Below are 12,254 nucleotides of genomic sequence, written 5' to 3'. Positions count from 1 at the left end.
CTTGCTTTGAGGTTTATATAGCCCTCCTCCTTAAATAATTCCTGACATTTTCTCCAACAATCAAATGTAAACAGCTTGCTAGAGAGCCAGCTCTGAGCAGAATAGATAGGTACTGTCAGGCCTTTCAGAAAGGCAGCAAACAAACCTCTGAAATGTCACAATCTGCTTCTAAAGTGATGGGATCAAAACTGACATTGGAGAACACATTCCTCAAGCTGTTAAGGCAGCTGGATTGCACTAGGTGAAATTTATCCAGAGCTTAGGATGTCAGACCAAGGAAGGAAAACAAACACATTTTTGCTTTCATCCCGAAGGTTGTGTACCAACAAGTCATCCTTGTTTAGTGCTGAATTTTTGCTGTGAAGTGGAGCTGGGGGGGTGGGTAGAAGATGACAGAGGGACATGCTTTAGTTGAAATGTCAATGCTTATTGAAGTAAAACCGTGGGCCTAATCAGTGGCGCCATGCCATATGTCACGTTTCTTGTTGTAGTTCCTCCTCAACAGACCAGTTTTGACCTTTGGTCTTGAGGCCTTTCAGGAGTAAAGACTTGTGCTAAGTAATTGGTGATGGAAGACATGTCCTGGAAGCATGAGAATTTCTGGTTTTGGCAAACTCAAATCTAGATTTCTTGGCATGAGAGACTTCTACGCTAAATGCCCTTACTCTATATTCCTTAAATTTCTTCTGAAACTCCCCACTGCCCTTTTGCAGTCTCTTGTCTGTGGACTTGCTCAGTTGAAGGGAATGTTCAGTACTGAAGTGTGTGTGGAGTACTCATCTTTTCATGCTCCTGCTCCTTGTTTTGTGTTCACCCTCATGTTCTCGGTAGTTGGTAAGTTCTGTGTCCCCAACACTTTTTAATGAACTTTTTTTTCCCCCACTTGTTCCACCACATGCATCTTTTAGTTTTTAAGGGTGATATTGCCAAAAAGAGCAGATTGAGTTTTCCTTGAAAGGTATCTTCTAGAAAGCTGTTGTATTAATATGTTTTATTCTTAAAACAGATCACTAAAACATAGATATTTATTTTCTGAAGTGCTCAGAGTTAAAGAATCAGGATGTTGAATTGTAAATAGGCTCTCAAGGTTTTATGCCATCATCTCTTGAAGGGCATGTTTGATTAGATGTGCTTTTGGGTGACATTTAATCATGCAAAGATAGACTTGTCTTAGTGTTTCTCAGCTGGGGGATATGTTTGGCTGTGAACAGAGCTCAACTAAATTACTTATTGCTAGCTGCTTATCACGATGTGTGTGCACAATGCATTCCTCCTAGGAACTGAACCGAACCTGTAGAGCTATGCAGCAGAGAATTGTGGAGCTTATCTCACGAGTGTCCAATGAAGAAGTCACAGAGGAACTTCTGCATGTGAATGATGATTTAAATAATGTTTTCCTCCGATATGAAAGGTAGGACACCTTTTCCGTCAACTATTTACATTTGTTCTGGGTTTTCACCCAAAGTGAAAAAGTGTCAAATAGGTCAGCTGACAAGAGTTGGCCATCTGGGCCAATGGTCCAATGTAACAAAATGCAGAGAACCAAACCATTTGCAAAGTCTTTTTATGGTCTTCTATGGCAACATTCCTGTCTCAGTTGTTTCCTTTGGTACTATGAGGGTTTTTTTGGGGTGGGTTTTTTTTTTTTTTTTTTTTTTTGGTCCCAGCCACTGTGTTTTTGTGGAGCATATCCATAAAACGCAGGGCAACCTTGTGCAAAACTCTGTGAACTAGCAGAGGCTTGAGTCTGGAAGTCCCTGTTGTGCGGTGCTGTACAGATGTAGGGACTTGGGACCAAAAATAGCACAGCCACAGTTGCTAGTTCTACTTGCTAGCTTGAGCTCTGCAGAGATCCTTGTGCTGCTTCCTGGCTTAGGGAGGCTCCCATGAGCTCTCTCTGTCTTCTGATCTCTGAGCTTTCTAGTTCTAGTACTGGTGCAAGGGGAGCTGTCTGAGGTGGGCGTGACCTTCATGCATGTAAAGGGTTTTGTTTTTAAGTAACACTTTAAATCTTGAAAAAAGCTTGTCTTGCACAGACCTCAGGTTTTGAAGAGTTGGTTGGCGGGAATCATCCCCAGGGGTGGGACGTGGGTCATAGGACTTCCGACATGTTAGACAAAGGCGCCGTCAGCCGCATCTGCTGCCGTAGGTGACACGTGATACAGCAGTCTTGGGAAAGTTTAATCTTCCCCTTAATGACAGGCCTGGGGAGTGAGGCACTAAAGAGTACCCTTTGTTCCTTGCTCTTAGCGCAGGGCTTTGTTTCTCAAGCCTTTAAAAATAAATTAGACTCTAGATCTGTGAATCTGTGCTGTCACAGCAAAGGCTGGAAAGAAGACTCAGTGGCCTCGATTTTGTCTTTGATTTAGTCGTTCAGAGGAGATCGGGGCAAACTTTGAAACAAATGCTGGCTTTTTATGTGAAATGGTATGTGTTTCATGCACGAGCGTGATTCTGCAGGTGGCAGAGTGTAACTGTCACTAAGGCTTAGTCTGGTAACCCTTAATATTTTTTCTATTTTCCCCATCTGTGACTTTGCTGACTGGGGCTAATGTATTTGTAGTCATTATACACTGAAAGGTGAGCTGAGTGACGTTAGCGAGCTATTTGTGGCAGAATAGCTGCACTGGTCTGAGCGTTTCAATAAATTCTAGTTCCTCCTCTGCTATTCCAAAAGACCCACATTCATCACGCTGATTTCTAGTATGGGTACAGAGCTCTGTCAGTCACTCAAGCAGGAGCTCTGGCCTTCACTGTGAAGCCTTGGATGTAAACGAATGTGTGGTGAGAATTTTGTAGCCTTTGGGTGAGAAATATGAGGTGGGAGGTGTCTTAGGTTTCCAGCTAAGGGAGCTGGATTTCCAGTAATAGTAGACACCCACAGGTTCCTAAAATTGAAATTTGGGCCTGAATTTGTTTTTGCTGCCTTTTAAGTCTGCATTTTCCTCTGTTACATTAAGAAAACATTTTAGTTTACTTGAGATTCCCTGTTGTATTTTGTCTATCTGGGAGAAAACCCACAGGATTATACGAATGTTACGGGCTTTTTACTGAAAAGAGAGGCTACATGTGAAACTACTTTTAAATGAGGAAAAACTCTAGCCTCAGAGAAATCATGGTGTTTTTCCTGGTAAGGAAGGAGATTGGACTGGCCTCAGAGAGGCCTTGGGAGGAGGTAGTTCCCCCTGCTCTTTTGAGTTTATGAAAGCTGGGCTTAGGTTTGCGGCCCCAGATGCACAACTGGTTGGGGAAGGAGTAGAGAAGAGACCAGATCTTGACTAGCCAGACTTCGTCCCCTAAGAAGTATGAGGATTTTTATCCAACATCGTTACTTTTCGTTCTTCAAAAGTACCAAGCTATTTGAACATAGGCTCTGACAATCTTTGAGCTGACCCAGAATGTTTTAAGAAATGAATCTGCTAAGCATTGTTTCTCTTACTGCCTGGGTAAGGCTCTGCTAGCATGCATATGGCTTCTAATTTACATGTATTGCAGCAAGAGGGAGCTGTTAAGTGGGAGTAAGACTTGCTGCGGTGCTCAGTTTATTTAGCTGGGAGCATCAATCTTGCTGCAGTTCCTCCTGTCCCTTGGCTAACAGAATAGGCTATCATGAAGCACTTAATGAAAAAAAAAGGCAAAGACAAATCCTATTTTTCAGGCACGTGTGTGCTGCAAGATCAGATTAGTCAACTTAATATCCACATTTGCTAAGAATGCAATTTCTGCAACTATACTCCCTTTGTACTGGCTTGGAGTTAAAGCTTTCAGGGTTCCCTCTTGAACCAACAAAAACTAAGTTCAGTGGCAAGCATGATTTTGTTATAAACTTGTGTTTTTCATTGTTCATTGGTGGCTTTGATAGTCTATGTTGGGGGTTTTTTTTGTTTTTTTTCTAAGCAGATTTGAACGATACAGATCGGGACGTTCAACACAAAATGCCAGCAATGGAGTAAGTACCTAACTCCATTTATTATATCAGCAACTACACCATACTAGCCATACTGATACCACTGGTATCAGACTTTTTATCTGTCCAGCCCTATGTCCTGCCTGTAGTGGCTAATAGTGGATACCAAGAAAAGTGCATAAGAATGTGGCAAACCTCAGATGACAACTTCTAGCTCGGGAAGATGCTACACTAAAACATCTCTGTGTTTACAATCCCTGATGGATTTTTTTTTCCTCTGTTAACTTTTTTGATTGCTTTTGCATCCATGCAGACTTTAGACATTCACAATGTCCTTAAGCAGTGAGTTCCACAGTTTCACTAAACTTTTTTACATATTTATGTGAGTATGTATATATAATAAATAATTTGTTTACATTTTAACAAGTCACTTAATGATTTTTATCTGATGCACTTAATCCTTCTTCACTGTGTCTTACCATACTGCTGTTCCGATTTATTTTCTTCATGCCACTCATAATTTTAGGAACCTCTCTGATCTCCTTTTTCAGCAGCCCATTTCCAAGCTGAAGAGTTACAGTTCTAATTATTCTTTCAATGAAAACTATATTATAGTTCTTTTATAGTATTCAAGATCTGAGTTCATGAGTTTTTTTGGTGACTGACCCATTTTATTTTGCAGTCTCACCATTGTATTCAAGAGACTGGTTCATTTGGCAGTGTGCAAGAGAGATCTTTTTAGGAAGCACCCATTATTTTTTGGTGTTTAATGTTGCACTGCAAGAAGAAATCTCTGGCATGTGTAAACTTGCTGTGTTTTTTGTGTCCCAACAGGTACTGAATGAGGTGACAGAAGATAACTTAATAGATTTGGGTCCTGGCTCTCCAGCTGTAGTGAGCCCAATGGTCGGAAACTCAGCACCCCCGTCTTCACTTTCTTCACAGCTTGCAGGGCTTGGTGAGTACCTGATCTAAACAGTGCTGATGAACATGAGGCTGCAAGGCATGGACTTCTTCAAGCCTGACCAGTCTGTGGGCCTTGAACAGTGTGCAGGGGCTGCTAGATAATCCAGGTGTGTGATTGTGGGAGCAAGTCTGAGTGGTTGCTGTGACCAGCCTGAACACCAAGTGCAAGCTCTTATCACAGTGGACTGTTGGGATTTATGAGGAGCCATTTTTCACTTGTGGGTCAGGAATTTTCTGCTTGCTTTGGCTCTCTACTACATGATTAATGTTGCCATGTAGCCTTCCGAAGGTTTGGGTACACGGCTTACAGGATTAGGAGGACCTTCCCACTCCCTGGCACTGTAGCAATCTGTAATTGGGAACCAGCCTGAGACACAGGCAGGGATTTATTAACCGAAGGGGAGACTGAAGGAAAGGGTGCAGGTTCTTGTTCATGGTAAACCTTGTGCTACTACTTTTCTTTCTGCTTAGATATAGCTCTCCATGAAATCAATCTGGTAAATGTTCTTGATTCCCCTTCTACAAATAATACTGGAAATCTTTGGATGAAAGGCTGTATGAAACTGTTAGGTGTTTTACATGAAAGCAAACCAAAGACTGCTTGATAAATCACTTGATTTGACTGAAGGTTCTCCACCTCCTCCAGCACTGTGCCCGTATCATATCACTTGATTTGAAACTGTTGGTTTCTCAGTCAATAGCTGAGAGACAACATTGTGGAGAAGACTAGTATCCATGCCCAAAATTTTGGACCATATTAGTCAATAGTAAATATCTCGGGATGAGATAGGCAGCAGGTGCACACCAATTCCAAAATGCTGGCTTCTTGATGAGGAGTACTTACGGTGTGGTGCTTCCAGGAGGAATAAGACAATCTCTACATTTGTCTTTTAAGAAATGCATGCTTAGCAGCCTCCAGCCTCTTCTGAACAGAGCTGTGCTCAGTGCTGCAGCTATTAACTAGACGATATCTGTAGCTGTCCTGTATTGTTAATTACTTCCTCTGTAACGAACGTATGGTGGTGCCTGCATATGGTTTGCTATTTCATTGGTTTGCTTTTTTTGCCTCTGGATGCAGACTTGGGTACAAACAGCGTCAGTGGCACACTCAGCTCTCTACAGCACTGTAATCCTCGTGATGACTTCGACATGTTTGCACAGACAAGAGGCAGTTCCTTGGCTGAGCAGCGAAAGAAGTATGTTGGAGTTTGTCTTTAGTGCTGTTTGACTCCCAGCATTGCTTTTTTCTAGGGGCATAAATCTGAAACTTCTTGACTTCATTCCAGACTGAAAAAGTAGTTTTGGTGTATGTTTTTGTGCTTTTAATCCAGTCCCTATCCTGTTGGTCATTATTAGTATGAACAAGTGGAGAAGTTCCTGCTGCTGGGCAGAGCAGACTGTCTGAGTTATGTTATTTCACTGTCTTAGTTAATGAGCTCACTGGAAACTTGGAAATGAACTTGCTTTTACTTCCACAGATGCTTCCTCTCAGAAAGGCTTGACATCCCATCCACCCGACTGGTGCTTGAGACATAGGAGCATAAGTGTCCTTCACCTGAAGGTCATGGATATACTTTGGTGACTGAATTACTGTCATCAAGGGCTTGGAAACAGAATTACCATCCAGTTAAACTCTCCCTTTGGCCCAGACTCTCGCAGGCTGTCAAGGCAGCGTAGATTGCCCGGCTGCCATGCTATCCCTAATTTGTTTATATGCATAGGGCTTGCATCTCTAGAGCTGCAAATCTGGCACTTTCAGGGGCATTTAACAGATGAAATTATTTTAATGTAAAATAAGCCTGTTCACTTATTTAAAAATCCTTTGATCCCTGTCAAGTGATATTCAGTAAAAGACACACTCAGGTATATTTCTTTCATATATTATTTCTTGCCTCCTTCTGGTTTCAGATTCTAGAGGAGGTAGTGGCTACCAACAGTCAGAACATCATCAATATCTTGCCTCAAACTAAGAAGTGTTGTTAAATATTTTAGCTCGAACCTTAGCAGATTATCAAAAACTCACCAGCTCTGGAAAACTTGAGCCAGCAAATTTATTAGGATCTTTTATTTGCAGTTATCAATATAGCTATTGGTACTGCCTCAAGTGTAGTATCAGTGTTGAGAAGACGTGCTCTGCTGTAGAGGCGTACATTACCACTGGAGATTTCAGGCTGAGCACCCTAATGTATAGTCAGAAAGGAGATGCATTGCAGAGAGATCTAATGGAGGTCCCTCTGTCTGTTGTGCTAAATGAAGCACAAAACTTGTCTTCCCACGCTGCACCTCTATCTTCTTCTGTGAGCTAATGGAACAAGTAGCACACATCAGTCCATGATTTCACGAGGGAGGCTTGCTATATCTTACTTGGATTGTACGCTGTATAAATGGAGCATCAGTAAAGATGCAAGTGTGACTTTGCGCGGTATGTAGGTGAGAGCCTCTGGGTGCTGTGCTCAGAGCTTGGGAGAAACCAGCACGCTGGGGGGGAATGCGCTCCTCCCACTCAGACATGCAGCTGAATTTATGAGCAGGTGTCAGCATCTGCTTCAGCTCATGGTTCACCATTGTGCTCTGAGAAATTATGCTATTGCCTCTGTCACCTGACTGCTGCATGCCCCTTTTGCAATTTAAGAAGTTTTTTTACACATCCAACCCCTGTAAATGGTGCATTTCTTTGTATGCTTTGCTGTAGTTGCTTAGTTATGTTTCATCTGTCTTTGAGTCTCCCTGTGCCTCCCCTCATGCACACGTCAAATTCAGGCTTCCAAATGTCATCTTCAGAGCTTTGCAAAACGTATTCCTTAATCAGGCCTCTTTTCATAGTCCCCTGGAAACTCTTGGACATGCTTATGATGCCTCGTAACCTGTTTGCCAGTCTTACTCTTTTTGCTTCAACATGCTCACTGAAACTGATGGATGGTCTTTATACAGAGCGTACTCCTCTTCTTGGAATACACTTAGTACATTTGAAGTCTTCTTAAGAAAAAGAATGTGCTTTCTGATTTCCAGGGGGGTAAATCAGAGTAGCAAGCGTGTTCTGCATGGGTGACTGCTGGACTTCCTTCTAGTTTTGTGGTTTGTTCCTTTCTTTCAGCGTGACGTATGAGGATCCACAGGCTGTCAAAGGACTAGCATCTGCCCTGGATGTTCGAAAACAGAACACAGGAGGGGTAGGTCACTGCTCTGTGTTTTGTTATCTGAAGCCCTGTGTGGAATCCACGCTGTAGGCAGCTGCTTTGACCTAGACTTCTTATTCTGTATTCCAGTGACATGCTAGTACTGGCTATTTTGAAATTGATATCTAGGAGCAAGTACTTGCTCAGTAATGATCTCTAGAGAGCTGCTACTTAGCACACCAGCCTAAAAGACTTCAAAATCATAGTGGGTAAATTCTCCTGTGTTCTTGCAGCTTGCCTGGGGGGTCTGGCTCTTTGACTGGAATCACTGCTGAAAAGAATAAGTGGGGAACGTCTTGTGAACACTGGTGTGCATTTGTTTGGTTTGGTTTTGCTTATGAAAATTGGTGCATTCTTAATCTACTAGACTTTGCTCTGAGTGTACGGATACACAAGCAAGTTACAGGGGGAGAAATTATGTAGACTTTTAATGTTTTATGTGCCTTGCCATAAGTGCCCCTGCATGCAGTCTGTTCTGTCTGTCCCAGGGCAGGCTCCTGCTATCTTGTGTGGGCAGAAGAGGCTCGTGCACTGCCACCTCACAGCAGCTGATGCTAGAAACATGTTTGAGAGAGTGAGGTTGGCCAGCTTTGTCTGCATACCTTGGTGAAGGCAGAAGTTAAAAGAGCTTTCAGATCGTCCCTCAACCCCTTTCTACCCCTAGTTTTTTAAAACTGTCCTGCTCTTTAGTACTCAGCTGTGTGTAAGCTTTTAGATGACTAAGTTCAGAGCCTTTTCCTAGTCTAATTTTGGTCTGTACTGACCACTAGGGAGCATGGCAGAGCCAGTGTAGCATGGGAGAGCTAGTACAGCATGCACACGGCTCCCTCTATGGAGAATTGCCTCCCCATTCCTTGGCTGATCCCTCCCTGGTTCTTTCATAAGTTGAAATGGGAGTGCTCAGGGCAGCTGGCATGCCTGGCAGCTTGTGCTCTGAGCCAGGGAGAATTTGCTTTTGGAGCCAGCTGGGGTCAGATCATAGCTGCCTGCCTGCCTGCCTGGGCCATAGTTCAGTGGTAGCAGGGCTTCAGCAATGATTTTTTAAGGAGCATCCTCCCACCCTGCAAATCTGTCTGCTTGTTCCTATCCTTCTGCAAAAAAGGGTTATTTATAACCCAGATCATCCCCATGACCAGTTTCAAGCTTGGCCCCACAAAAACTCATGCCAGCAGTACTTACTGGGGTAAGAAAAAGGGGAAGCATGGGGAGGCAGGGGCAGGAGTATATGAAGGGGGGTGAAAGAGGAATTTCTGAAGCCAGTGTGACAACCCAAGCCCCCAGTATCACTGAGCTGTGTTATTGTCAGGACCTGGGAAAGGATTTGAGATTCTGCTCTTTGTTCCTGACTAACCAAATGCAAGGGGCTTGCATTTAGCTACTGGTCAAGGGGGCTATATTCCCTTGGTGGCCACAGGGTCATGTCCTTATTTATTAACGCTTTTGTTCTCAGCCAATTCTGCTTGAGGCACCAATGAGATGTGTCATTCACACCAGCAAAGCTGCTGCTCTGCCTGAAGTGGTGTCAGTTCAAAGGGCTGTGTCTGAGCTAATCTTGACGGTCAAAGTTTTTTGGGGCAAACACTTTATGGGTTGTGGAACTTTGGGCTCTGAGATGTTGTAGAGACTTTCAGCCTCTTTTCAAAGGTCCTGATGATTGTATCAAGTAATCAGAATAGCTTGTTTTGAAATGCAGTCTTTTGGAATTGGTAAACACTACTTTTTGTCAAGTGTTATGAGGCTTGTGGCTGTCTCTTCTTAAAGGAAATAAAAATTAAACTCTCCTAAAGTTACCAGCCCCAGCATGTGTAGCAAAAAACTGGCAGTGCTCAGTAAACGAAAGACATGCGTTAATTTGGGTAGAGAACTAATTTAAGAATAGCTCTAGGGAGGAGCCAGAAGCTTCACAACACATTCTTCACACACATCTTGTTCCAGCACAGTTGTCCAGTGGTAAAATTCAGCACATCCGACATTTCTAATGTAGTCATTCTCAGAATGGTCTGTAGAGAGATGGCTGATCACGTGGCATTAGCTGTCTTTTAATATGATTTAGCAGCTGGAAACAAGAGGAGCTAAAAATACAGTTTTCTTAATATTGCTTTTCCATGTTGGGAATTGCTTTTGCTGCCACAGAGTTGTTGCATGATCACAACTGGGAGGAGAGGTGTCCAAGAAACAATTCTCTGGTGTTACACAGATAGTAGATGAAGTTGGAGTGATTTTTGCCCCTGTTTTTTTCTCAGCACAAGTACTGAAATGAGGCATAAAAGATTACAGCTGATTCTCATTATCTGTGGTAATGGGGACAGGAGAGGTATCCCATGTATACGGGTATCTGGGTAAACACATCAGGGGCTTTCTGCTGAGCTAGCCTAGTTCTGGCAGGGCCGATGGGCTGGAACCACTGTGCTCTGCCGGTCCCAAGCAAGCCACTCCAGAGCTAGAAATTACTCTGCTTCTGGGCCCTGGCTCAGAGATGAGATGCTGAAGGACAAGAAGCCATCTTGAGAGTCTTTGTGTTGCTGTGCCATGCGGTCTGCAACCTGCAACCTGCTCAGCATTGCAGTTGGATGCATCAGCGGTCCTTTTAACCTCTGCCGCTTTTAGAGAGGGGCAGTTTGAAAGACTGCCAGAAGACTGCAGCAAACTGCCATTACTTACCCTCCTGCTCAGCGCCATCATTAGAGCTGTCGTACTGCTAGTTTTTGGGGCAGAGTCTGTCTGCTGAGATCAAGGAGGTAAGTAGGGCGTGCTGCAACTCACAGCTTCATAAGCAAGGGAAACTCCAGAGCGCATAATGTAAGGGTATCCATTAAAGTCTGACTGATTTTTAGTAGCTTGTATAGCCTACATTTTTTCTTCTTCTAAGAAGATGTCAAACATCAGCCTCAGTATTAGTGTTTTTGTTTTTTTTTTTTTAATATCACTATTATGGAGGAAGTGCTAAAATTCTGTGAACTGTCTGTAGGAAGTGCAGAGGTCGGGGTGAGGTCTGTCCCTCCACAGACAGAACTGACAAGCAGCAGAGGGGGATACAGCTGCTGCCAGAAGCTACTGCAGGCAACTCTGTGTGTGTATGTGTATGTGAAGTTTTTAACTTGATGCTGTTACATTACTTTATCACGGGTTGTTGCTGTGGTTTCTCTCTTTATGGACCTTTCTGTTCTCAACACAGAGGAGAGGTAAAGGTGGGAACTCAGACATGGAGCCCATAGACAAGTGGCTAATTACACAAGGAATGGTGAGGACTTCACCAGTGAAGCGATTCCTACTGCCCACCCCAGTCCCTTTACCTAGAATAACTATCCTCCATTCACCTCTTGTCCTGCCCTACTGAACCACTTAAATCAGACAGTACAAGGAATTATTTCCCATCTACATCATTACCTGGGGCAAAGGGAAAGATTTGCACTGATTTCTGGTTTATACAACACAAAGGCCTGTAACCAACTGAATCATTTGTAGGATCCTGCATCACCTTCAGAAGAGGCCTGGGGATCCAATTGGTTCCTTATACTGTCTTGATTTATTTATGCAGTATCCACTTTTCGAGGGATAAACACAAGTCTCACGGATCTTGTTCATAAAGAGGACAATTTCTACACGACTTTAAAGCAGCCTTTTCTGGTAGTGCTTAACTTCGTGGACTGGAATAAACATATGGAAGTTGTAGGATCATACCTAATTGAATTGAGTCATGCAGGGATAATTCTTTATGAAAAGAAGGGAATTGGATAACTGCTACCCAGATTGACATCTTCTACCCCGCTGGCATTAGGATTCAGACTCCAAAACGTACAACAGTGTTTCTGGCTTTAAGGATTTAATTCCCATGTCTAGTGATGCCAGGGCTCTGATAAAATCAAGCTTCTGAAGATCCCTGAATCAGTGCACATTTTGACCTTGTTCGAAGTTGTCCTTCATCAACATGGTTGCAGAGAGAAGTTCAAAAGCGTGCTTTTAAGTGCAGAAGTCAGAAGTAGATAAAAAATATCTTCAGCTATGCCTTAAAGCCAAGTTCTAAGACCAATTTTGTATTTTTGGATGACATAACCCATCACTTTAAGTGTTTGAGATTAGTACCAGTAATGTGACCTAACTGTACAAAGTCCTTCTGAGGCAGTCCTGACTGCAGCTGAGTTCAGAAGGGTGCAGTGCAGAACTCACTTTGGGCTGGGGTGTGCTTGCAGTCCAGCATGTGGGGC

The 12,254-nt window shown here is 43.2% G+C and overlaps 1 protein-coding gene across 2 annotated transcripts in view; it reads left to right on the top strand.

Moving 5' to 3' along the window:
- TOM1L2 (target of myb1-like 2 (chicken)) overlaps positions 1 to 12,254 on the top strand; it is a 41,569-nt gene that overhangs the window by 18,818 nt on the left and 10,497 nt on the right. Inside the window, exons 7-12 of one of the 2 annotated variants that reach the window (XM_010292884.1) lie at positions 1,278 to 1,411; positions 3,901 to 3,949; positions 4,742 to 4,865; positions 5,952 to 6,069; positions 7,968 to 8,041; positions 11,202 to 11,290. In XM_010292884.1, coding sequence (XP_010291186.1) covers positions 1,278 to 1,411; positions 3,901 to 3,949; positions 4,742 to 4,865; positions 5,952 to 6,069; positions 7,968 to 8,041; positions 11,202 to 11,290 — 588 coding nt within the window. Of the gene's footprint in view, positions 1 to 1,277; positions 1,412 to 3,900; positions 3,950 to 4,741; positions 4,866 to 5,951; positions 6,070 to 7,967; positions 8,044 to 11,201; positions 11,291 to 12,254 lie in introns of both variants that reach the window. The other variant, XM_010292883.1, reaches the window with a different exon arrangement.

This window comes from Phaethon lepturus, unplaced genomic scaffold, assembly GCF_000687285.1.
Source record: "Phaethon lepturus isolate BGI_N335 unplaced genomic scaffold, ASM68728v1 scaffold52978, whole genome shotgun sequence".
Classification (NCBI taxonomy): Eukaryota; Metazoa; Chordata; class Aves; order Phaethontiformes; family Phaethontidae; genus Phaethon; species Phaethon lepturus.
This window is presented reverse-complemented; position numbering and strand designations above follow the sequence as displayed.